Source organism: Salmo trutta, chromosome 7 (assembly GCF_901001165.1).
Source record: "Salmo trutta chromosome 7, fSalTru1.1, whole genome shotgun sequence".
NCBI lineage: Eukaryota > Metazoa > Chordata > Actinopteri > Salmoniformes > Salmonidae > Salmo > Salmo trutta.
In genome coordinates, this window is record NC_042963.1 from 33,819,867 (window position 1) to 33,844,526 (window position 24,660).

The 24,660-nt window shown below is 40.6% G+C and overlaps 1 protein-coding gene across 1 annotated transcript; it reads right to left on the minus strand.

Moving 5' to 3' along the window:
- Positions 1–926: 926 nt before the first annotated feature.
- LOC115197291 (ubiquitin-conjugating enzyme E2 H-like) lies at positions 927–23,229 on the minus strand. Its single transcript, XM_029758677.1, has 7 exons — positions 22,827–23,229; positions 5,898–5,974; positions 5,224–5,298; positions 5,036–5,075; positions 4,807–4,859; positions 1,362–1,490; positions 927–1,286 (listed from the first exon to the last, which is right to left on the minus strand). Exons 1-7 carry the CDS (start codon positions 22,877–22,879, stop codon positions 1,165–1,167), a joined length of 549 nt encoding a protein of 182 aa, XP_029614537.1. The 5' UTR covers positions 22,880–23,229; the 3' UTR covers positions 927–1,164.
- Between the last annotated feature and the right edge of the window lie 1,431 nt (positions 23,230–24,660).

Genomic DNA, 24,660 nt, shown 5'->3' on the forward strand with positions numbered 1-24,660 from the left:
GGTGAGGCCTGACAGAGAGGTCAATGGCAGCCATATTGGATAGGTCTGGATGAAACCCACTAACTGATCCTTGGGAAGGAGTGATCATGTGGTGGTCCTGATGGTAGCTTCCAACACCCAAAATGTAGAAAGTCAACAAGTGAAATTGGATCTCAAAGTGCGATTCCTTATTGTGGTAATGACTCCAGAAACAGTGGGCCGTGCACTAGAGCCAGAGAGCTTCTCTGAGAGCAAGGGGAGGGTAAAAAGCTGTGCCTGTCAAAACAGTGATTCACACACTAAATCAAATATAGAACAATTTTGAGAATTAAAAATCAAACTAGAGTGGGGGGTGGTCGGGTTACTGAGTATAAACATTCCATCCCTGTCTCCCTCATGAGAATGACAGTCTGACCCTCTTGTCTTCCCATGGTGCACTGCTCTCTGGTCTCACCCCATCAGTTCTATCAGGGTTGGGTCAAAGGTAACCTAAAGTAGCAGGCACCTGAGCTGAGTCCCCACATCCGTTTTTAAGGGGAAACGGAAGTTATGTTGAAAATACTGTATCCCTGAAAAACTGAAAAATCCGCTTTCTGCCTACCCCGCGGATAGTGGGTCAACGAGAATACGACCCAGACCACAGCAGAGGGAATTTAGGATCCTGGGAATGCTGCACTCCTTTCTGGGTAAGAGGGGGTAATAATGTGGTTGTGGTGGTGGTGGAGGTAAAGGTGGAGGTGGTGGGGGAGGTAAAGGTGGAGGTGGTGGGGGAGGTAAAGGTGGAGGTAAAGGTGGAGGTAAAGGTGGAGGTGGAGGGGGAGGTAAAGGTGGAGGTAAAGGTGGAGGTGGAGGTAAAGGTGGAGGTAAAGGTGGAGGTGGTGGGGGAGGTAAAGGTGGAGGGGGAGGTAAAGGTGGAGGTGGTGGGGGAGGTAAAGGTGGAGGTGGAGGTAAAGGTGGAGGTAAAGGTGGAGGTGGAGGGGGACTATGACTGAGTTAAAAAATTATATCTAGACGAGGGTGACATTTTAACATTTCACACCGCCGCTTCTCATACATATAATCCATAAAAATCCTTGTTTAGTAATAAAAAAATTGCCATGTTTATATGTATATAATAGTCTGTTTCTGCTCTTTAGGAAATTATAGTCTGTGTGTGTGAGGGGAGTGGGGGTTGTCTCCCCTTCACTACAACTCCATGTCCTGAGCCTCATCCTCGGAGAAGTCTGACATGGAACTCTCAGACGAGGAGTCGCCTCCCTCCTCCTGCTCCTTTAGAGCCTCCTCTGTCGCATACTTCTGGAGATACTCTGGAACAGAGAGAAGGAAAAGAGGGAGGGAGTCAGACGGGCAATCTGGTGTGTGTGTATGTGTGTGTGTCTCACCTTTGATCTTGTGTTTGTAGTCCTCTGGCCGGTGCAGGTACATGGCAGCAGCGTCTCCATTGAGAGGATCGATGGGGTTGGGGTAGGCCAGCAGCTGGGGCAGGAACGCCTCAAAGATGTTGGTCAGGTCTGCAAGGGGAGGAGGGACGACCAGAGTTTTACATTATGGAGGAAGAGAGATGATAATGTGCACCCTACTCAAGGCAAACACTCAATGAGCTGTACTAGGGCTGTGGCAGTCGGTGATTGTCATGCAAATAACTAAATGGTCTCACAGTAATTTACCGTTAATTAACAAACACGTTTAGCATCTCCTGGCTTCCACACATAGCCTACAAGCCACTGATGCAGACCTTTGGAACGTCTACATTTTAAAAGTCTAATAAATCCATGTAATATAGCCTACATTACAATAAACCCATTATTTATTTTAGACAGGTCAAAAGAAACACGATATGAAGAAAATGCAGCCTATTTCAGTATAACAGAACAGCATATTCTGAGTTGTCCTTATGTTTGGTCCTGATCTGGCTAATCCATATGGCTGTGGGCTACACTAGTGCATTTAGCAGACAAGATTTGCTTAGAATTCCGTGGCATTATTTTATAGTATGAAGAATACAACTGCTGAATAAAATAGACAGGATATTTTCCCCAAACGATTTCTGATGGAGTGCGCACATGCGGCTATTCTGTGTTGAGCCGTTAACAAAGAAACAGGTCCTCCTCTATATGCTTAATTTAGAGTTATTAATGTAACTTTAGTTGTGATACAAAAGTTAGGCTATATGTTTAGATTTTTATACATTCCAAAGCTGCATGATGCGACTCTAATGATGATTTGAAAAAAGGTGCATGAAAGGCATGAACTCTGCCCTGTTGCTTGCGCAGGCTGTACACATTTCATCAGTCTCTCATTCACAATTTGACAAGTACTTGATAATATTCTCCCCTATCAGACATTCTTAAATGAATCTGGTCTTTACATATAGCCTACTAATATACTGTATGTGTGGAATTATTTTTTATTTGTGGATTGTTTTAAATCACTTTACCTACAGTTGGAAGGAAAGGCATCATGCGCAATTTGGGCAGATTATTGTTGAGTTGTGACTGTCTGTGAAAAGTAGAGAGCCCAAGCCAGGCATATCACAATATTTCAAAATACAATCACGGGAAAACAGTTTGGAAAGAAAAGTATTATTGCTGTAAAGAGAAGACAATGAAAATACTAATCTGTCTTTTAGTTATCAAAATTCTCACCTTATTTGAGTGAACATTATAGCCTATCTTATTGGCACCAGCAGACAGCATCCCAATATCCCCAGTGAGTGTGCACTGCGCATATTCACTATTTATCATTGAGTGCTACTTAAATGTTTTTTGGACAATCATTTCCTCCTGCAGTTAAGATGAACATCATATTCTATTTGTGTAGGCCTATTATATGGACGTCATTTTTACTGATCGGTTTGTCAGTGTCAGTAGAGTAGGCTACCATGTAATTTGTCTTATTAAAAAAAGATTCTGCTAATGTCACCAGTCATATAAAGTGTAGTCGAATTGCATGAAATGGGTTTATAAAAAGGCCACATTTTTCCCATGCAAAGAAAGAAAACCACGTCTGATATAGCCTATAGCCTGCTCTACATTATATGTGCTCAGCCATGCATTGAACTGTCTTTTTTTGCAAACAGTTACATTACTAGCCTAAATGATGACTATCAAATCGGCTCATCACATTACAAAGATTAGGCTCTTAGTCTGCAAATGCAATGATGCATGGAATGCTTTATTATAAAGGTGAATTTTTATGATGATCATTAGCTTCCCCAAACTTGAAACTCACATGCAGCCTATGTATGCCAGGTAGGCTACACTGGTTGTAATGTGCTTCATTTTAAGAATTGAGCAATAAATATAACAGCACGAGAAAGATGGGATCCTCTTTTAAATAGTGGCCAGTTAAAACTCTGTTTTCACACATGATTGTGCAATGACTGGGCTTATAAGAACATGTTTCACTAGGCTGTCTATGTGCTCTGATCGTGTTCCAGGGGTCCTAGGCCTAGTCTATAGGCTACGTTTGGAGTTATTTAGCCAATTTACAGTACCACTCAAAAGTTTGGACACACCTACTCATTCAGGGGGTTTTCTTTATTTTTACTATTTTCTAGAATAATAGTGAAGACATCAAAAATATGAAATGACACATGGAATCATGTAGTAACCAAAGTGTTAAATCAAAATATAGTTCATATTTGAAATTCTTCAAAGTAGCCACCATTTGCCTTGATGAAAGCTTGGCACACTAATGAGCTGTGGAGCTTCTCAAAGTAATGTTTTCTTCACTTCAAGCAAACAAAGTCTGTTTTTACATCCATTGAAAATGACAGTAGTTCCTCAATATATCCCCCTTTCGATAACCCCTCGACATGGTAAATGACATGCTCTGATCCAGTGTCTGTCCCGAACTCACTGTAGTGGGAAACAAAGCCCAGAATTTTTTATAGAATGTTTCAAGTTTGCTAGCACAAGTTAATAGTTGATACAATGTTTCAAGTTCAGTGCAGATAGGCCATGCGTAGCCAATGTGATTTCTAGGATATTTATTTTCATCAAGTATTTTCTACCTGCAGGCTGCAATATTTATTTGTCGGTTTTATGTAGGCTATTTCCACATAGTTGGCAATGGCAATAAAAGTTAATTTCTAGGTTTGTATCATTTTCATTTAGATAGAATTTTGATTACTCACATTACAATCCTTTTGAAATGTGAAGATATTATAAATTACATGAAACAAATGTGCATTTGAAAACCCAAACTGAGACACAGATCGATAGAAATGGTGAGATAAATTGGCATTCCACATGAGAAAGGTTGCAGAGTCCTCATGTAGCCTATTACCAGCAACTTCAGGAGAGTAACGGCAGAATCTGTGAAAGCCAGCAGGAGAAGGATGGTCGTGTCAGGTTAAGTATTATTTTTCTGGTTATCTTGATCTCTGGCTCCCTTTTGAGTGATGCGTCTTATTTCGTCACACAGTGTGCTTAGACAAGCATCAGACAAGCTAAATGCATATAGTTGATTTTATTCAAACACATATGGTGTGTCTATATATGGAAAGATACACGTTTAAAAATTTCGACCCTTCAATTGGTGGAAAGAACAGATGACTTTCGGTCGACCAAGATTTTTGACAATCATGCTCAGTTGGGAGCTACTTAAGTTTATACAGACATTCTATACCTGTTTTTCCAGTCTGTCCCTCTTATATCAGCTTGTCACAGCTGCTCCTTACAGCCAACAGTCCAGATTTGATGAGAGAAAAGGTATGTACCCATGTCATGGAACAAACCATTCAGTAGGTTTCAAACATTGTCAAACTGAGGTGGTACCATGTCCATTATATATCCAAGTAGACATTTTGGAACTGTTACTCACCATACAGAGCTGTCCATGTCTGGTTGATGACATCTAGACACACCGTACCTGACCTGAAGGAGATGGGAGATGAGAGAGAAAGAATAAAATAAACAAATTGTGAGAATCATTTTGTGATATAGGCTAACATCAAACAAACATCATGGATAATTGATAAGATTGTCCAGGCCTATACATCAACATGCATTAATTGCTAACTACTAAAACAATAATCATCATAAGAACTTACGCTTCATCAATATTGGGATGAAAGATTTTATTCATGAATCCTGCGAGGAGAACAATAACAGTCAGTCTACAAAGAAAACCTGTGGCTTGAAAAGGTGTTACTGTCATTTCTATGATGCTTTCACCAGTTGAGTTTATAATTGTATGTTACATAGAGAGTGTTGTGACCGATGCATTGTCACACTGTACCTATAGATGGAGACTTGAAGGGGTATTTGTCCGGGAGGTCTACTCGTACCTTCCATACACCTCCTTCATACGGTGCTAAAAAACAACATTTGATTAGAAACACACACACACCTGCACATACAACCACATGTTCACACACTGGGAGGAAGATTGCCTCCACACCATAGCAGATAATAACATACAGATCTTGCATTGACACAATTAGCCAGTGAGGATGTTTATGAAAACACTTACGTCCCAACTTAGTGGCCTTGTGGTTAGCTTGTCCACCCTGAGATTTGAAGGTTGTGAGTTCAATCCCTGGCTGAGTCATTCATTTTATTTAACTAGGCAAGTAAGTTAAGAACAAATTCTTATTTACAATGACGGCCTACCGGGGAACAATGCCTTGTTCAGGGGCAGAACGACAGATTTGTACCTTGTCAGCTCAGGATTCGATCCAGCAACCTTTCGGTTACTGGCCCAATGCTCTAACCACTAGGCTACCTGCTGCCCCAGAATACCAAAGACTATAAAAAGGGGACCTGATGCATCTCTGCTTGGCACTCAGCATTATGGGGGTATTGCCCTGCGATAGATCCGGTCCAGGGGATGTACTTGTACATCAAGATGCCTCGTGCTACAGAAACAGGAGATTCCTGCCCTATGAGCCGTTCTGGCTCAAGGCTACTTACTTCCTTGTGGGCCGTAGAACTTGACCACAAATTCGTTGAGACCGCTGAGGATGGTGACCTCATGCTTGCTCTCGATGCTGAGCACTTGTTAAGGAAAAGACACGACTGAAAATGAACTAACAAGGAGAGGGAAACAGTACAAACAAATGTTGAAATGTCTGTAAACAAGCAAATTAAATGAGCTACAAATAAGATACAATTCGTTGGGAGAAATGGTACTGGTTCAAAGTAGTGCACTAAATAGTGTGACATTAGTGGTCTGTGTGAAAAGGAACACAACATTTGACATCCCAATTAAGAACTGGCAAAAAATATACTTCAATCAGTTATAGAACCCATTACCCTCTATAGCTGTGACGTCTGGGGTCCACTCACCAACCAAGAATTCACAAAATGGGACAAATACCCAATTGAGACTCTACATGCAGAATTCTGCAAAAATATTCTCAGAGTACAACACAAAACCACAAATCAGGCATGCAGAGCAGAGCAGAATTAGGACTATACTCACTAATGATCAAAATCCAGAAAATTGACGTTAAATTCCACGACCCCCTAAAGGAAAGTGATGCCCAAACCTTCCATCAAAAAGCCCTAACCTGCAAAATGAACCTAGAGAAGAGTCCCCTCAGCCAGTTGGTTATGGGGCTCTTTTCACAAATACAAACAGACCCCAGGACAGCAACATTTTCACAAACTCCTGTATGTTAGGCGAAATACTGCAGTGTGCAAACCCAGCAGCAGAATGTGTGACCTTCTGTCAGAACAAAAGGTCAACCAGTGGATCAGAAACACCAACTGTAAATATAACCTAACCAGAACTAACAAACAGCCACGACAACCTCAGACTCTACCCAGAACTAACTGTAGGTATAAGCTTCTCTCCTGGGGAGAATAGGAACCAAAACAAGAAGAAATAACCATCAACTAGGGCTCTGGGAGACCAGGTTCTGGACTGATGAGAATCCCTGCCCTGATGCTACATACTGGGCATCAATCACTGGGGTTCTGGGGCTTGAGTTAGCCTCTCCAGCCTTATGGATGGAATGACCTTCCACATTCTGACACCTGTGTCCTGGTATTGTTTAGACCAATGAATTGTTACAGCTCAGTTGGCCAATGTTCTAGTTCACCAGGGTAAAGTGAAGGCTCAGGGAGGGAAAATAATGGGAAACTGGAAAAGAAAGAAAGAGAAATAGGAAAACAGAATTTGAAAGAGGAGAGGGGGAAGAGAGTTTGACATACAGCAGCAGCTGAGCCTCAGAGAGAAAGAGACGATCAGGGTAGAAAGGTTTCCATTCCGCAGCATCAGAGACATGGCTGACACATGGTTGTGTGTGTGTGTGTGTGTGCTGGGCAGTTGTGTAGCATCCACTGTTGTCCAGTGTGACTACGCAGTACAGTATGACCCAGATATTTCCGTGTGCAGAAATGTGTCATTCAGACCAAGGGGACTGGAAACAACATGAGAGGGTTCTTCCACTGCCCACAGGTGGTGGTTGGGAGGGAGGTGGTGCTGTAGGGAGGATGTGTCATGATTACAGGATGTGTTGGTGACCGAGCAGGAGAATCCAGGGACATGTTGAGTGTGTGACATGAATCCAGAACTTAGTGTGTCTGTTACTCTCACCTGACACACACACACACCAGTAGCAACAGGTATTCCATGTTTCATCATCCTGTCACTTCCTTCCCAATGAAAAACATGACACGATCTCCTAAACTTCACTTCTCAATAAGGCAGTCATAGAGCCTATCCCAGCTCACTAGAAGGCAAAAATGCAAGCTTGTTATGTACTGTATATGGGTTGATATATTTTACCTCATGTGTCTTACACTCCTCGAGGGGACTTCAAGTCTTATCCTCTTCATTCTGACAGCTCAAACAGGATGAAAAGCAAGTTGAAGCAGGAAAGGATTCATCCAACATTCACCTCGGCTGCCGGCTTGCCCCTAGGATCTGAAATCTGCCGCTCACACCTGTACTTCTACAGTGGCAAGACAAAGTATGTGAACCCTGAGGAATTACCTGGATTTCTGCCTAAATTGGTCATCAAATTTGATCTGATCTTCATCTAACTCACAACAATAGACATAGTGTGCTTAAACTAGAAACACACAAATTATTGTATTTCGATGGTCTATATTTCTATTGTCTATATTGAATACATAATTTAAACATTCACATTGTAGGTTGCAAAAAGTAAGCGAACCCCTAGGCTAATAACTTCTCTTAAAGCTAATTGTAGTCAGGAGTCAGCTAACCTGGAGTCCAATTAACGAGACAAGATTGGAGATGTTGATTAGAGCTGCCTTGCCCTTTAAAAGAAACTCACAAAATTTGAATTTGCTATTCAAAAGAAGCATTGCCTGATGTAAACCATGCCTTGAACAGAAAATATCTCAGAATAACTAAGATTAAGAATTGTTGACTTGCATAAATCTGGAAAGGGTTACAAAAGTATCTCTAAAAGCCTTGATGTTCATCAGTCCACGGTAAGACAAATTGCCTATAAATGGAGAAAGTTCAGCACTGTTGCTACTCTACCTAGGAGTGCCCGTTCTGCAAAGATGACTACAAGAGCACAGTGCAGAATGCTCAATGAGGTTAAGAAGAATCTTTGAGTGTCAGCTAAAGACTTGCAGAAATCTCTGGAACATGCTAGCATCTCTGTTGACGAGTCTACGATACGTAAAACACTAAACAAGAATGGTGTTTATGGGAGGACACCACGGAAGAAGCCACTGCTGTCCAAAAACAAACATTGCTACACGTCTGAAGTTTGCAAAAGTGTACCTGAATGTTCCACAGCGCTACTGCCAAAATATTCTGTGGACAGATGAAACGACAGTTGAGTTGTTTGGAAGGAGAACACAACACTATGTGTGGAGAAAAAAAGCTACAGCACACCAATATTAAAACCTCATCCCAACTGTAAAGTATGGTGGAGGGAGCATCATGGTTTGGGGCTGCTTTGCTGCCTCAAGGCCTGTACAGCTTGCTCTTATTGACAGAAAAAGGAATTCAAGTTTATCAAGACATATTGCAGGAGAATGTAAGTCTATCTGTCCGCCAATTGAAGCTCAACAGAAGTTGGGTGATGCAACAGGACAACGACCCAAAACACAGAAGTAAATCAACAACAGAATGGCTTCAACAGAAGTAAATACGCCTTCTGGAGTGGCCCAGTCAGAGTCCTGACCTCAACCCGATTGAGATGCTGTGGCATGACCTCAAGAGAGCAGTTCACACCAGAAATTCCAAGAATTTTGCTGAACTGAAACAGTTTTGTACAGAGGAATGGCCCAAAATTCCTCCTGACCGTTGTGCATGTCTGATCCGCAACTACAGAAAACATTTGGTTGAGGTTATTGCTGCCAAAGGAAGGTCAACCAATTATTAAATCCAAGGGTTCACATACTTTTTCTTGCCACTGTATATATAAACCTGATAGCTAACTGCCACAGACCTTCTATTGACCTCACTGTTATGGTAATCAGATGCAAACATGAACCCTGAGCCATACTCAGACCTGGAATAACCTGTCTGTTAAACACAGACTCCACCTATACCCAGAGCAGAGGGCCTGGTGAAATAGGTTTACCAAAATGGTGTCTTTTCATGTCAATCAGGAGGACCCACAGTTGGGTTGTACTTACTTTGTCTTGAGTTGCTGCTAGGCTAACGCTTAGGTTGTGGTTGCGTGTCTGTGGGTCTAAAGAAAATGTTTATTTTACTGGGTTTAGGAAATACTAACCTAGAGGACAGGGCAGATGCCACTGCTTAGTTGAATCAGGTGGTGTGTTAGTGTTGAGCTGAAACAAAAGCCTGCTCACCCTGTAGTCCCTAGAAACCGGTTAAAGAACAATGGCCTACAATAAAGGACGGAGGCAAGGCAGGCAGCGGTGACTGTGACCTACAACAGACAGGACCTATAAATAAGCCTGGTTACAATGATGCAGTTTGGAACGGTGCATCTCGGTCTTGTCTTTCCACAGGGGGTTGCCCTAATAGACCTAGGGTCCAACCTGTTGTGCACACAACACAGGAAGCTGCTGAGAGGATGGCTCATAATAAAGTCCGGAACAGAGCAAATGGAATGGCATCAAACACCTGGAAACAATGTGTTTGATATATTTGATACCATTCCACTAATTCTGCTCCAGCCATTTCCATGAGCCCATCATCCCCAATTAAGGTGCCACCAGCCTCCTGTGGTGCACCCAAAGACATAAGCAAACACTGAAAGAACCAGAAGGTGCAAAGGGAAGAGACTAGGGCCTGACAAACAGACAGTCATGTGCTGTGTTCTACATTGAGCACACTCTACATTCACAGGTCCTCTGCTGCCTGGAGTAAACACCAGCCAGGCCTCACACTGGGTGGCTGATATCGTGCGCATGCCACATTTCTCCACTAGTGCTGGGATAAAAACACTCCATTTACTGTGTGCAGGCTTTTCTACCAGGCTCATCAGATAAGATAGCTGAGGCCTCAGAGACTAACATACAAGTCCTAATGACCGAGTAAAGGCAACAGACAACAGCTGGTTTGGCAAAAAGAAAGGAAGGATTTACAGCAATACCCAGACTCCACCTGCTGCTAAGCTTCAGGAACACCCACAAGTGCATAAACACGCATGCACACACACAAAAACACAGAAAACACTAAATATCCAATGGCAAAAAACAAACATGCTCAAATATCAAAATGAGAGAATATCTCCCTTTCCAACACTCAAAAGTGCTGTGTGTGTGAACCTACTCCCAGGCATCACAGCGATGGCAGCAGCTCAGCTCAGGGAGCCCCAGCTGCCTGTTAGATCAGCCAGTCTCCTGCATATACAGACAGACCCCTCAGACAGACCCCTGCCCCACTCAATAGGCCATTGCTCATTTAGTTGATACAGCCCAAATGTTATAGCCTACTGTTCATCCTTTATTTATCCAGCTGATCCAATTGAGATGATTGTCTTGAGAGAACTGCCTGGGAAGGCAGCTGATTACTCATGATATCCATGCATTGATTTCAAACCAGACAGTATACAGTGCATTCAGAAAGTATTCAGACCGCTTCACCTTTTCCACATATTGTTATGTTACAGCCTTATTCTAAAATTCGTTAAATGTTTTTTTCCCCTCATCAATCTACACACAATAATCAAGATGAAAGAAAAAACAGGTTATCATTTATAAAACATAAATATCACATTTACATAAGTATTCAGACCCTTTACTCAGACCCTTTACTCAGCGATTACAGCCTCGAGTCTTCTTGGGTATGACGCTACAAGCTTGGCACAACTGTATTTGGGGAGTTTTTCCCCATTCTTCTCCGCAGATCCTCTCAAACTCTGCCAGGTTGGATGGGTAGCGTCGCTGCACAGCTATTTTCAGGTCTCTCCAGAGATGTTCGATTGGGTTCAAGTCCGGGCTCTGGCTGGGCCACTCAAAGACATTCAGAGACTTGTCCCGAAGCCACTCCTGCGTTTTTTTGGCTGTGTGCTCAGGGTTGTTGTCCTGTTGGAAGGTGAACCTTCGCCCTAGTCTGAGGTCATGAGCTCTCTGGAGCAAGTTTCATCAATAATCTCTCTATACTAAACACCAGCCAGGCCTTTCCCTCGATCCTGACTAGTATCCCAGTCCCTAGCCGCTGAAAAACATTGCCACAGAATGATGCTGCCACCACAATGCTTCACTGTAGGGATGGAATTGGCCAGGTGATGAGTGGTGCCTGGTTTCCTCCAGACATGACACTTGGCATTCAGGCCGGAGAGTTTAATCTTGGTTTCATCAGATCAGTGAATCTTGTTTCTCATGGTCTGAGAGTCCTTTAGGTGCAATTTGGCAAACTCCAAGTGGGCTGTCATGTGCCTTTTACTGAGGAGTGGCTTCTATCTGGCCACTCTACCAATCAGGCCTGATTGGTAGAGTGCTGCAGAGATGGTTAAGCTTCTGGAAAGTTCTCCCATCTCCACAGAAGAACTATGAAGCTCTGTCAGAGTGACCATGGGGTTCTTGTTCACCTCCCTGAACAAGGCCCTTCTCCCCTGATTGCTCAGTTTGTCCAGGCGGCCAGCTCTAGGTAGAGTCTTGGTGGTTCCAAACTTCTTCCATTTAAGAATGATGGAGGCCAGTGTGTCCTTGGAGACCTTCAATGCTGCAGAAATATTTTGGTACCCTTTTCCAGATCTGTGCCTTGACACAATCCTGTCTCGGCGCTCTATGGACAAGTCCTTCGACCTCATGGCTTGGTTTTTGCTCTGATATGCACTGTCAACTGTGGGACCTTATATAGACAGGTGTGTGCCTTTCCAAATCATGTCCAATCAATTGAATTTACCACAGGTGGACTCCAATCAACATCTCAAGGATGATCAATGGGAACAGGATGCACCTGAGCTCAATTTCAAGTCTCATAGCAAAGGGTGTGAATACTTATGTAAATAAGGTATTTACAATCATTTTTATACATTCACTAAAATTCTAAAAAACAGATTTTGCTTGTAGAAATGGCTCAAGGATGATTAATGGAAACAGGATGCACCTGACTATAATTTCGAGTCTCATAGCAAAGGGTCTGAATCAAAGCTGTCATCAATGCAAAGGGTGGCTACTTTGAAGAATCTCAAATATAAAATATATTTTTTGGTTACTATATGATTCCATATGTGTTATTTCATAGTTTATGTTTTCATTGTAGAATAATAATGTAGAAAATAGTAAAAAATAAAGAAAAACTCTGGAATGAGTAGGTGTGTCCACACTTTTGATGGTACTGTAAGTATTCCCACCCAAATCAATACTTTGTATAAGCACTTTTAGCAGTGATTACTGCTGTGAGTCTTTCTAGGTAAATCTCTACGAGCTTTCCACACCTGGATTGTGCAACATTTTCCCATAAAAAAAAGATAATTATTCTTCAAACTCTGTCAAATTGGTGGTTGATCATTGCTAGACAACCATTTTCAGGTCTAGATAAAATGTTCAAGTAGATTTAAGTCAAAACTCAGGAACATTCACGGTCTTCTTGGTAAGCAACTCCAGTGTAGATTTGGCCTTGTGTTTTAGGTTATTGTCCTGCTGAAAGGTGAATTCATTTCCTAGTGTCTGGTGGAAAGCAGACTGAACCAGCTTTTCCTCTAGGATTTTGCCTGTGCTTAGCTCCATTCTGTTTCTTTTTTATCCGGAAAAACTCCCCAGTCCTTAATGATTACAAGCATACCCATTGCATAATGCAACCACCACTATGCTTGAAAATATGGAGAGTGGTACTCAGTAATGTGTTGTATTGGATTTTCCCCAAACAAAACACTTTATATTCAGGACACTTTTTTGTTTGTTGCAGTATTACTTTAGTGTTTTGCTGCAAACAGGATGCATGTTTTGGAATATTTTTTTATCTGTACAGGTTTCCTTCTTTTCACTCTGTCAGTTAGGTTAGTAACTATAATGTTGTTGATACATCCTCAGTATTCTCCTATCACAGTCATTAAACTCTGTTTTAAAGTCACCATTGGCCTCATGATGAAATCCCTGAGCGGGGGACGCCTGAATCTTTGTAGTGACTGGGTGTATTGATTCACCATCTAAAGTGTAATAATAACTTCACCCTGCTTAAAGGGATATTCAACGTCTGCTTTTTAACATTATTATTTTAATCTACCAATAGGTGCCCTTCTTTGCGAGGCATTGGAAAACCTCCCTGATATTTGTGGTTAAATCTGTGTTTGAAATTCATTGCTCAACTGAGGGACCTTACAGATAATGGTATGTGTGGGGTACATACTGTAGATGAGCTAGTCATTCAAAAATCATGTTAAACACTATTATTGTAAATACAAGCAACTTATGTGACTTGTTAGGCACCTTTTTACTCCTGAACTTATTTAGGCTTGCCATAACAAAGGAGTTGAATATTTATTGACTCAAGACATTTCAGCTTTATATTTTCAGTTAATTTGCAGAAATGTCAAAAAACATAATTACACTTTGACATTATGGGATATTGTTTGTAGTCCAGTGACAAAAAATGTCAAATTAATCCATTTTAAATTCAGGCTGTTGCAACTTAATGTTTCAGCCAATCATCATTCAGGGCTCAAACCACCCAGTTTATAATTAGTGTGTACTAGGTAGCTAGTGTGTACTAGGTAGCTAGTGTATACTAGATAGCTAGTGTGTACTAGGTAGCATAGCACAAGAAACACAGATTAACATAATGCCCCGGACCAGAGCTAGTGCACACAGACTTGTATGTGAGTAGCACACTGACGCACTGGAACAAAGCTACTGGACTCACACAATACACAAGACCAACAAACGTCTACAGGTTGCGCGCGCACATACCATTTGAGATGCAAAAATACCATCTGAGACTCATGCGGATGCACTTTGAAGTTCGCAGACCATGCGGCGTCAGCGCACATAATCTGCAGCTGGACTCTTCTCCTTTATAGGCCTCTGCCAACCAAAAAACATTAATTGCAACATTAAAGAAACCATACAACTCTATGCACCGGGACTACTTTTAACAATCTCACCATTTTTTTTTTACAAAAACACAGATGCAAATGAGGGTCAAATATCCCTCTGTTTTTTTGTGACCAAGTTTCCAAAGACTCTTAAATATTTACTCAAAATTAAGATTCAAAGATGTCTGCAAAAATATTGGGGTGTCAGCTGTGATATGATACCTTGAGTTTAAAATAATATATTTTGGTTATTGAAATACAGTAAGTGAAGTGGATTAAGATATAGGATTAAGATATAGAGCAATTTCAGTGTCAACATAAACTGAATTTGAATGTAATATTTTTTTATTTGTAATGCACAAATTTAATCATTGAATTCATAAATTGAACTTATTTCATGATTCAAAACTGAATTGAATGAATATTGTGTTCAGTTTTCAAATTCAATTTAATATTTCAATATGTATTCAGATTTCAAATACAGGTCTCTAAATTCAGATTTAAAACAAGAAACCACATCCTGGTACTTTGCCAGAAAGGAATGGTAGAAGAGAACAGACAGAACCAAACACTCTGTGTTAAACAGGTTTCTGATGGTTTATGAAGCCAATGTGGCATATTGAATTTATTTTCACCTATGAATTTTGGCTCTAGCATTTGAACTGTTTTGGCTATAAGCTATTTTATGTAAGCACCCACCAAATTATTATTATGACCCCATTCTTGAAAGCTAAGGATCTCTGGAACATGGTAGTGCCTTCTGTTCCCTCCATGAGTAGGTTTACATGCACACTAATAACTTGATATGAAATGGATTATGGCAGTATGCAGCTTATGCAATAGTCATGTAAACACCTTACTCTACTCATCTTAAAATTAGTGTAAGGTCAAAATCGAAGTAAGCATACGCCGATTAAAACACCTGGTTTTCTGAGCAATCTTTAGAATTACTGGAGACCTGAAAATAACTGTGCAGCGACGCTCCCCATCCAACCTGACAGAGTTTGAGAGGATCTGCAGAGAAGAATGTGAGAAACTCCCCAAATACAGGTGTGCCAAGTTTGTAGCATCATACCAAAGAATTTAGGCTGTAATCGCTGCCAAAGGTGCTTCAACAAAAGAACTGAGTAAAGGGTCTGAATACTTACACTGCATTCGGGAAGTATTCAGACCCCTTGACTTTTTCCACATTTTGTTATGTTACAGCCTTATTCTAAAATGTATTAAATACTTGTTTTTCCTCAATCTACACACAATACCCCATAATGAAAGCGAAAACAGGTTTATAGAAATGTAAAAAATGTAAAAAATATAAAAACAGAAATACCTTATTTACACAAGTATTCAGACCTTTGCTATGAGACTAAATTGAGCTCAGGTGCATCCTGTTTCCATTAATCGTCCTTGATGTTTCTACAACTTGATTAGAGTCCGCCTGTGGTAAATTCAATTGATTGGACATGATTTGGAAAGGCACACCCCTATCTATACAAGGTCCCACAATTGACAGTGCATGTCAGAGAAAAAACCAAGCCATGAGGTTGAAGGAATTTCCATAGAGGTCTGAGACAGGATTGTGTTGAGGCACAGATCTGGGGAAGGGTACAAAAACATTTCTGCAGCATTGAAGGTCCCCAAGAACACAGTGGCCACCATCATTATTAAATGGATGAAGTTTGGAACCACCAAGACTCTTCCTAGAGCTGGTCGCCCGGTCAAACTGAGCAATCAGGGGAGAAGGGCCTTGGTCAGGGAGGTGTCCTAGAACCCGATGGTCACTCTGACAGAGCTCCAGAGTTCCTCTGTGGAGATGGAAGAACCTTCCAAAAGGACAACTACCTCTGCAGCACTACACCAATCAGGCCTTTATGGTAGAGTGGCCAAACAGAAGCCACTCCTCAGTAAAAGACACATGACAGCCCGCTTGGAGTTGGCCAAAAGGCACCTAAAGGACTCTCAGACCATGAGAAACAAGATTGAACCAAGATTGAACTAATTTGCCTGAATGCCAAGCGTCACGTCGGGAGGAAACCTGGCTCCAGAAAATGTGTAAGAATTGAAGGTGCCAAGAAATGCTATTGTCATTATAAGAATGTTTTACCATCATATACAGTGGTTGCTCCACTAAAAGTTTAGCAATTATGCTGCGGTACTTAAGAGGTAATTTGTGGTTTAGTATTATGTGGTTCACCCTTTCATTGCTCTAGACCAGCGCAAGGGGGAGATGGATCCAAAAGCATAATCAGTGCTCTTACTGTGTCTCTAACTGACAATGAATGGGCGACATAAACCTAAATAGAAACTGACAATTGTGCACAACTTCTGTATTACTTACTAGAACTGTTGTTACACTAAGGTTTTTATTATTTTAATGTTAGGATTATTTTGCTCTTACTGTAGCACTGTAGCCCACTCCCGACCAGTCAGTACAGCGCCTGAGTGGCGCAATGGTCTAAGACACAGCATAGCAGTACAAGCTGTGTTGCCACAGATGCTAGTTCAATACCTGGGCCGCCCTCAACTGGGAGAGCCATGAGATGACTGTAGGTTTTTGGTTTCTCTCCCTCTAAAAACAGAAAGAAATAATTCTAAGAAACAAACTGGCTTTATTTACAAATTAGTAATAATGTCTCACCCCATTGTCAAGAATTACATTTTTTACATTTACATTTTAGTCATTTAGCAGACGCTCTTATCCAGAGCGACTTACAGTAGTGAATGCATACATTTCATAATTTTTGTTTTCTGTGCTGGCCCCCCGTGGGAATCGAACCCACAACCCTGGCGTTGCAAACACCATGCTCTACCAACTGAGCTACAGGGAATGGCCTTGTTCTCGTTCACTTTACGTTATCTGAAAATGAAATAATCTCCAAAATACTGTTATTTTTTAACAAAGCGATTATTATATTTAATTTAGAATTATATAAAAAGGGAGGGAGTTGGACCCCCACCCCGCCACACTGGGCACAGAGCAACACTTTAAGGGGCATTGCACTAATAATGGCGCTGACCAAGGAAAACTTCCCGCTGTTGGTTGTAGCAGGTAGCTGGACAATAGACTTGCCTAGATGGAGGGTAGGGGGAGAATAATATCGTAGCACCGTTTTAGCACTGTTTCACGCTGCTCTGAGACAAGCATGGGGACTGGTCTTGATAAATCAATGAGATTTTAATTTTGTCTGAATCTCCGTTTGGGTATTGGTTAGACTAAAATTATGGTGTAGAAATGTCTAGGCAAGTCAGTTAAGAACAAATTCTTATTTACAAGGACAGCCTACTCCTTCCCCCTGTTGGGGAATTGAACCCCGGTCTCCCGTGTATGACACAGGGATTCTTTAGCTAAATAGCCCAGTACTGTGTAGCCTACTCCCGACCGTCACGTTGTACAGCTCCATATTTTCCATTCCATTCCTAACAGAAACCCAGAGGGTTTTCTGTTTTTCTTGGAATATAAACACCATAATATTAATTAAATGAATCCCAAACTCTAAAAGTAATTGGAAAGGTAGATACAAATGATTTGTGACATTGTGGTTACAATAAAGAATGTAAACAAGATGCTGTGCTTTTATTTACAGTAGTGATGGACATCTGGTAGCATTTTGAAAATAGGTTTTCAAACACTTGTAGCCCAATTATCAGGACAATAGACTCTTCATAGCCCAGCTAATTTTGGTGTGAACATCAATGTATTCGATGCTTAAGTACTCTGAAGTGTTACATTTCTAACTCAAAACAGTGGTACAGTATTTCTTCATCAACATCTTTATGCTTTTGTTAATAAAATAACTAGAGAAGAGACACTCAAAATGCAGATGGTTATTTAAACTACATTTTAGTTGCAGTTCCACCCTGCTCCACGACCACGGGTAAAACCTTGCGGAGATGATCAATGTATTTCTTGCATTGTAGTATCGTCAATTTCTCTAGCCAAAACATCTCGAATGCCTCAAAAGTTTGGACACACCTACTCATTCCAGAGTTTATTTTCTTTTTACTATTTTATCATTGTAGAATTATAGTGATGACATCCCAACTGTGAAATAACACATATGGAATCAGTTAAGATCGGCGTTCCGTCAACGGGACAGTTGTAAATCATTCAGCACGTTATGTCAAGATCGCAGATTTTTGAGAAACAACAAATGTCGATACATATATGTGTCTTATATTGGCTGAAAGCTTAAATTCTTGTTACTATAACTGCGCTGTCCAATTTATAGTAGCTATTACTGCGGGGGAAAAAATGCCATGCTATTGTTTGAGGATAGCTCCTTACAACAAAACACTTTATTCAACGCGATAGGTTTGACAAATTCACCTCTGAAGGTGAAATGTGTAGTTACATTCTGAAATCTTGCTCTGATTTATCATCCAAAGGGTCCCAGAGATAACATGAAGTGTCGTTTTGTTAGATAAAATCATTTTTCATATCCTAAAAAGGTCCATATAGCATGCACGATCGATTTTGTATTTCCACTCGTTCAATTTCCAAAGAAAGGAATCTGTGAAAGTCTCACCCTAAACGTTGTTTGAATGAGTCAAATCACGTTCGTATCTATTCCTCAGAGATCCTAGAAGGTAACAAGACTTCACTATTTCATTAGGGGTGTAGTATATCCTATAGGACACCATATTTGGTCAGAGAGTGCCGCCTTCATGGTACGCCTAAGAACGACTGCATCTTTGTCAAATAAGCACCAATCGGGGTCAAACAAAGCTAGCTAGATAGCCAATGAGCTGGGCTTTACGGGAGTATCCGGAAACCATGTATATGTCGTAAAATGTAGCTACTAACCTTGTACGACCGCATGCCTTTTCATTTTGGACAAAAATAAGAATATTCAGAGTAATGAAGTTATGAAAACTGGTTGTTTGCAAATGTTGAACTTATAATATGGCTACTAATACTTGGAAAGCTAAATCAAAGTCCAAGTATACAGATTTGATGATATTCTTGCAGAAAATGGAATATGAATGCGAATGTCTCCTTCACGATTTGCCCAAATGTACCTGGGGACTTCACACTAAAATGATTGTAGGTCAGTCACTCTTCAAGTTATCCATCTGAAACTTTGCACATACACTGCTGCCATCTTGTTGACACTATCGAATTTACAACCAGAGTGATGACTAGAACTATGAAGTTTCTCTTGCATTTCAAAGACGGTGGTAGAAAAAGACCGGTTGGTTTTTTCTTCATATTTTCTTCTACCAGATCTATTGTTTTATATTCTCCTACATTCAATTCACATTTCCAATTTCAAAGTGTTTCCTTTCAAATGGTACCAAGAATATGCATATCCTTGCTTCAGGGCCTGAGCTACAGGCAGTTAGATTTGGGTATGTCATTTAGGCTAATAAAAAAAATAAAAAAAGGGTGCTATCCCTAAGACGTAAATAAGAATTTGTTCTTAAAACAAGGTCAGCCTACTCCTTTCCTCCCCATTGGGGAATTGAACCCCCGTCTCCCACGTGCCTGTGTAACCGATGTGAAATGGCAAGTTAGTTAGCGGTGGTGTGCGCTAATAGCGTTTCAATCAGTGGTTCGAGCCCAGGTTGGGGCGAAGAGAGGGACGGAACCTACACTGTTACACCTGCGCACGACACAGGGATTATTTAGCTAAATAGCCCAGCACTGTAGCCTACTCCCGACCGCCACGTTGTACAGCACCCTATTTTCCATTCATTTTAGTCTTTTTTTTTTACATTTTAGTCATTTAGCAGACGCTCTTATCCAGAGCGACTTACAGTAGTGAATGCATACATTTCATACAATTTCATACATTTTTTCCCCCCCCCTGTACTGGCCCCCCGTGGGAATCGAACCCACAACCCTGGTGTTGCAAACACCATGCTCTACCAACTGAGCTACACCATGCTCTACCATCCTAATGGGCTTTAGAGGATTTTTCATTTTCTTTGGGAGTAGAAACACCATAGTAATCAAATTAATTAAGCAAAATTTCTTATAAAATCAGTCCCATATACTATGATCTTACAAAAAAAGGTTTTAAATTCTCTAGTACAGCCACTATTGAAGGCTATCAAATGCTTCTCAAAGATGCCCTCTGGTGGTCAAACTAGCACAAACTAGCATTAATGGTACCAGTGGCTGGCACTTAAATAACGTGCCATAGAATTCTGCAGCACATGCTGCAACTTTTAAAGGACGAACCACTGTACAAGACAATCTGCTCTTACCTCGACAGGAACCCATCAACTTCCCTCTTTTCTGCTTCGGCCCACCACCTAAGTGGAAGAGAGGACAGTAGCAGGTCGCTGTGGTTTGTGACAACTATAATTTCCCATTGTAGCCAATTCAATTGCAGCCATTCTGTTACTGATTTTCAGTGAGTTTTAATAATTCATAAACAAACTTGTTATCAGTAAAAACAACTAATTGGTAGGTAAACCTTTACTTGTTACCTCTAAAGTTTTATTATATTCCCTCCTCATAAGGGAGAGAAATTAAAGTATCTTAAATATATGTGGGTTTTTGGTAACAGAATGACAATATTTCTTAAACTTACAAAAGGCAAATAATTTTTACTAAACTAAATATAACTGTTGATATTAGTTGGCAGGGGTCTTTACTTCAACATTATTGTGTTTTGATGTATTAATACCTTCTAAGACTTTCTGGTAGATGTTTTCTTAGAACACTTTTCCATCTGTTTGACCAGAAATCAAAGCTTTTGCTTATTCCTAATTTGTGGGATGGGAAATGGTAGCCTTCATTTCTCAAAAATAAGACTCTTAGCTTTGATTTGGCACCCAATTTGACATGCTTCTATGTATTTATTTTTACATGGAAATGCTCCTATTCTGACCTATAGAGTGAGCATGAATCAGAACTCTCTCTCTCTCTCTCTCTCACACACTTCATGAGATTAGGATACTATATTTTTTTTAAACACCAACCGTCTGTAACAACAAAATCGAATGGTTTCTCCAAAAATGACCTATAGTGTCAAATATTACTCAAATATTCAACAGCATGCATTTTACACCAAAATAAAACATTTTGAAATAAGACAGGGCCATTCTGCAGATTATATACAGAGACAAATAGGCACAATGATTCATTTCCACTGGATTTATTTCATATGGCAGGTGAGCGGGGTCTTTAGGACCGATAGGCCTAGCTACTAACTAGTACATTCGGTCAATTCCCAGCCCCCCCATCCTGTGCAAGCAGGGTTTGTTGTCACTCGATCAGCTGCTTATCTAGTCCCGCCCCCTACCAGTTTCCGGGTAGTAACAGGTTGACCAATCGAAGAGCTAGCTCACGCTGCAGGAGCACAAAAACAAAACAATTCAACTCATGCCGTCTGAACCTTTCAGGCAAACTTAAATAACTAGACATGAGATAAAATATAATGTCTACATTCTGATACCTCGGTGTAAAAGGTTACAATACATGTCTTTAAGAACTAGTGTTAATGAGAGCTTGGTTTATATTAGTAATTCAATTACCACTACAGCATAGCTTAGTTAGGGAGGAAAACACAAATGCAAAAATATAACAATAACTAGCAAGCAACTACAATAATTACTACTTTAAGATGGGAATACATTTCTACCACAAACATTTTCCCATTGTATATTATAATTTCCTAATGACTCACGGGTGGAAAACAGAAGTAGGCCTGTCTGTAGCGAACTGGCAAACTTGACAGGGGACATGTAAACGACTCGTAAACAAGACATAACGTTCGCTACGCGTGCAATGTCAATACTGATTCGGTGATATATTGATCAGCTAACGTTACAATGACGGGACTGTCAACCGAAATGACTTTACAAAATCGAGATATCTTAGCTAAATACCCAGACATAAAGCCAAGGAAACATTATTAGATTGTAAAGAAAGACCAATACATTTGGACGGATGACGGATCATAGCTCACAGAAAATGGTGCTCAAGGCCAGCGTCATTGTTTAGCTTTTTCTAGCCATCGTCGTTTGAAGGATAAAGATATGTTAATTTTGCATAAAATAAATTATTCATTGTAGAAAACAATCAGGGGCTGTTTTGATGAGAGCATCACTATTAAGCAAGCCAAAATTACATTGCTTGATAACTGCCCAAATGTCATCCAATAGGCCTACTGGCACCTGTAGTTTTCTGATCTGAGCAAACATGCAAAAATGTTTGATCACACATATCTAGCAAATATTACTGTTGGGTAAAATATTTAACCTATATCTGGCAACAATGTAACCTTACAGAACTGAAACGAATCGTGTGATGCCTGATAAAAACAAAACCTGCTTTTCTTGTCAGAAAATCGAACCATCAGCAGTTATTGTTCACTTACACAACACGTCAGTTGTCTTTTATCAATAAACAATCAATGCCATATCAATGTTAGAGAGCTGTCACTAACTAGTTAAAATACGACAAAGATTTTTCGCCTGTCTGTTGTTTATGTTCAGAAAAGGATACAGTTTTACCACGTCGGTATCCATTCGCCTCTTGCCTGGACTTGGCGACGACATTGTTGTATTCCTTTGAGAAGTGTCAACGTAATAACGTTAAATCCGATGCTAGCTCAATACTTCAAATATATCGTATCCCTCTCACGTTTGTCCATCGATCTAAATCTGCACTTTCTCTCAACAGTAGCTAATGTACGTCGCTCTCTCTCTACCTAGTTCGTTCCTGTCCTGTCCTGAAGCTTTGGGCGCGTTTGAGCAGATTACTTTTGTTACGCCTTTCAAAGTGTGTTGCATTATGCGGATATAAATTATCTGACTTGTGCCTATATGTGGACTGCATGAACAGAAATCATGTGATCACAGTACACTACGTTTTGCAGTCAGAGAGGAAGAGGCAAAACGGCAGATAGCCTGGCGGGTAGGAGTGTTGGGCTGGGAACTGAAAAGTTGCTGGATTGAATCACCAAGCTGACAAAGTAAACATGTGTCATACTGCCCCTGCACAAGGCAATTAACCCACTGTTCCCCCTGGCGCCAATGGGTCGATTAAGGCAGCCCCCCTGCTTTGTTTGAATGGTAAGGCAAAAGCAACCAACTGTAGACAAAAGTAGGGGGAAGTGCATCTGGGAAAGCCTCAATTTGGACACTGATGTGGTTTTCCAACAGCAAGGATCAGTGCAACATGGCAGTGTTGCCATTGTTTATAAAGTTGTTCTTTACAATGAAATAAACATGTCTCAAACCCCCATATCACACACTCAAGCTGAAAATATGTGTGTACAATCAATTGGTGAGAGAAAGAGACTCATAACACATTCATTTGTACATTTCCACTGTATACATGAATTGAGGCAAATGTGGGTCCTGTTTCAGTCATGTCTTTGATCATGTTCACGTGGGTCAAACAAAAACACCCCCATGATTGGTTGACACTAGAGCCTCCCACAATGCAGGTGATTGCTGCAGGATGAAGTTGGTGAAGAGCAACTGCAGAAATTTGCAGTCAACTTCATGACCTTTGATCAAATTATTTTTGTAAAGTTCATGCAGTCAACATGTAGGCACAAGTCGGACATTTTTTTATCCCCATAATGCAACACACTTTGAAAGGCTGTGATCATGGATGGTAACGGCTTATCGAAAGTGATCTGCTCGAACGTGCCCAGTCTTTGCTGCAGTCCACTGCAAGTTTCTGTAGTTGCTCTTCACCAACTTCCTGGGTACGTTAGAGCAGATCACTCTTGTCAAATCGTAAACCATCGTTGGTCACAGCTTTTCAAAGTTTATGTGCAATCAGTGAAAGCATTACCATGTTTATCTCTCAATACCACAAGGATGACGCAAGTGAAGTGTAGTCTAGTGCTGTAGGTTGGTTATATTTGAATGAAGCAGCACTAGCATACCAAACACTTAATCAGCCTCCGCAGATAGCGTTATCAAGTCGTCAGAAGCCATGGCAATGTTTAGAATTACAGGAAATTTGCTTTAAAACTGAAACATTTTCTCTCACCCTTATAGACAAATGTGTAGAATAGCAGGACATTTGCTTTAAAAATGCAAAAATGTCTCTTAGTCTTATGGCAAAACATGTAGAATAGCATCAGATTATCTGTAAAACTGCAAACGTTTCTCTGCCCCATGAAAAAATGTGTAACAGCTGGAGCTCCTACCTAAAAACGTGCACCTCTAGTGGTTTGAATATTGCATTTGAGCTCAGGCCCTTTTTATGAACATTTCAACACAATTAACATAATTTGCCCACAGTTTATTAGCTTAAACTGCATATCATGTTTCCCATGTTGATGTTCATTATGTTTGTACCACAAGATGATAAAACAAAA

Bases quoted from the DNA above. Each gene is read 5' to 3' on its own strand.
- LOC115197291 (XM_029758677.1), bottom strand. From the start codon at position 22,879: ATGTCGTCGCCAAGTCCAGGCAAGAGGCGAATGGATACCGACGTGGTA. The intron at 4,860-5,035 runs GTAAGTTCTTAT...CATCTCCTTCAG, and splicing joins CATCCCAATATTGATGAAGC to GTCAGGTACGGTGTGTCTAG. The intron at 1,491-4,806 runs GTGAGTAACAGT...CTCCCCTTGCAG, and splicing joins GACATGGACAGCTCTGTATG to ACCTGACCAACATCTTTGAG.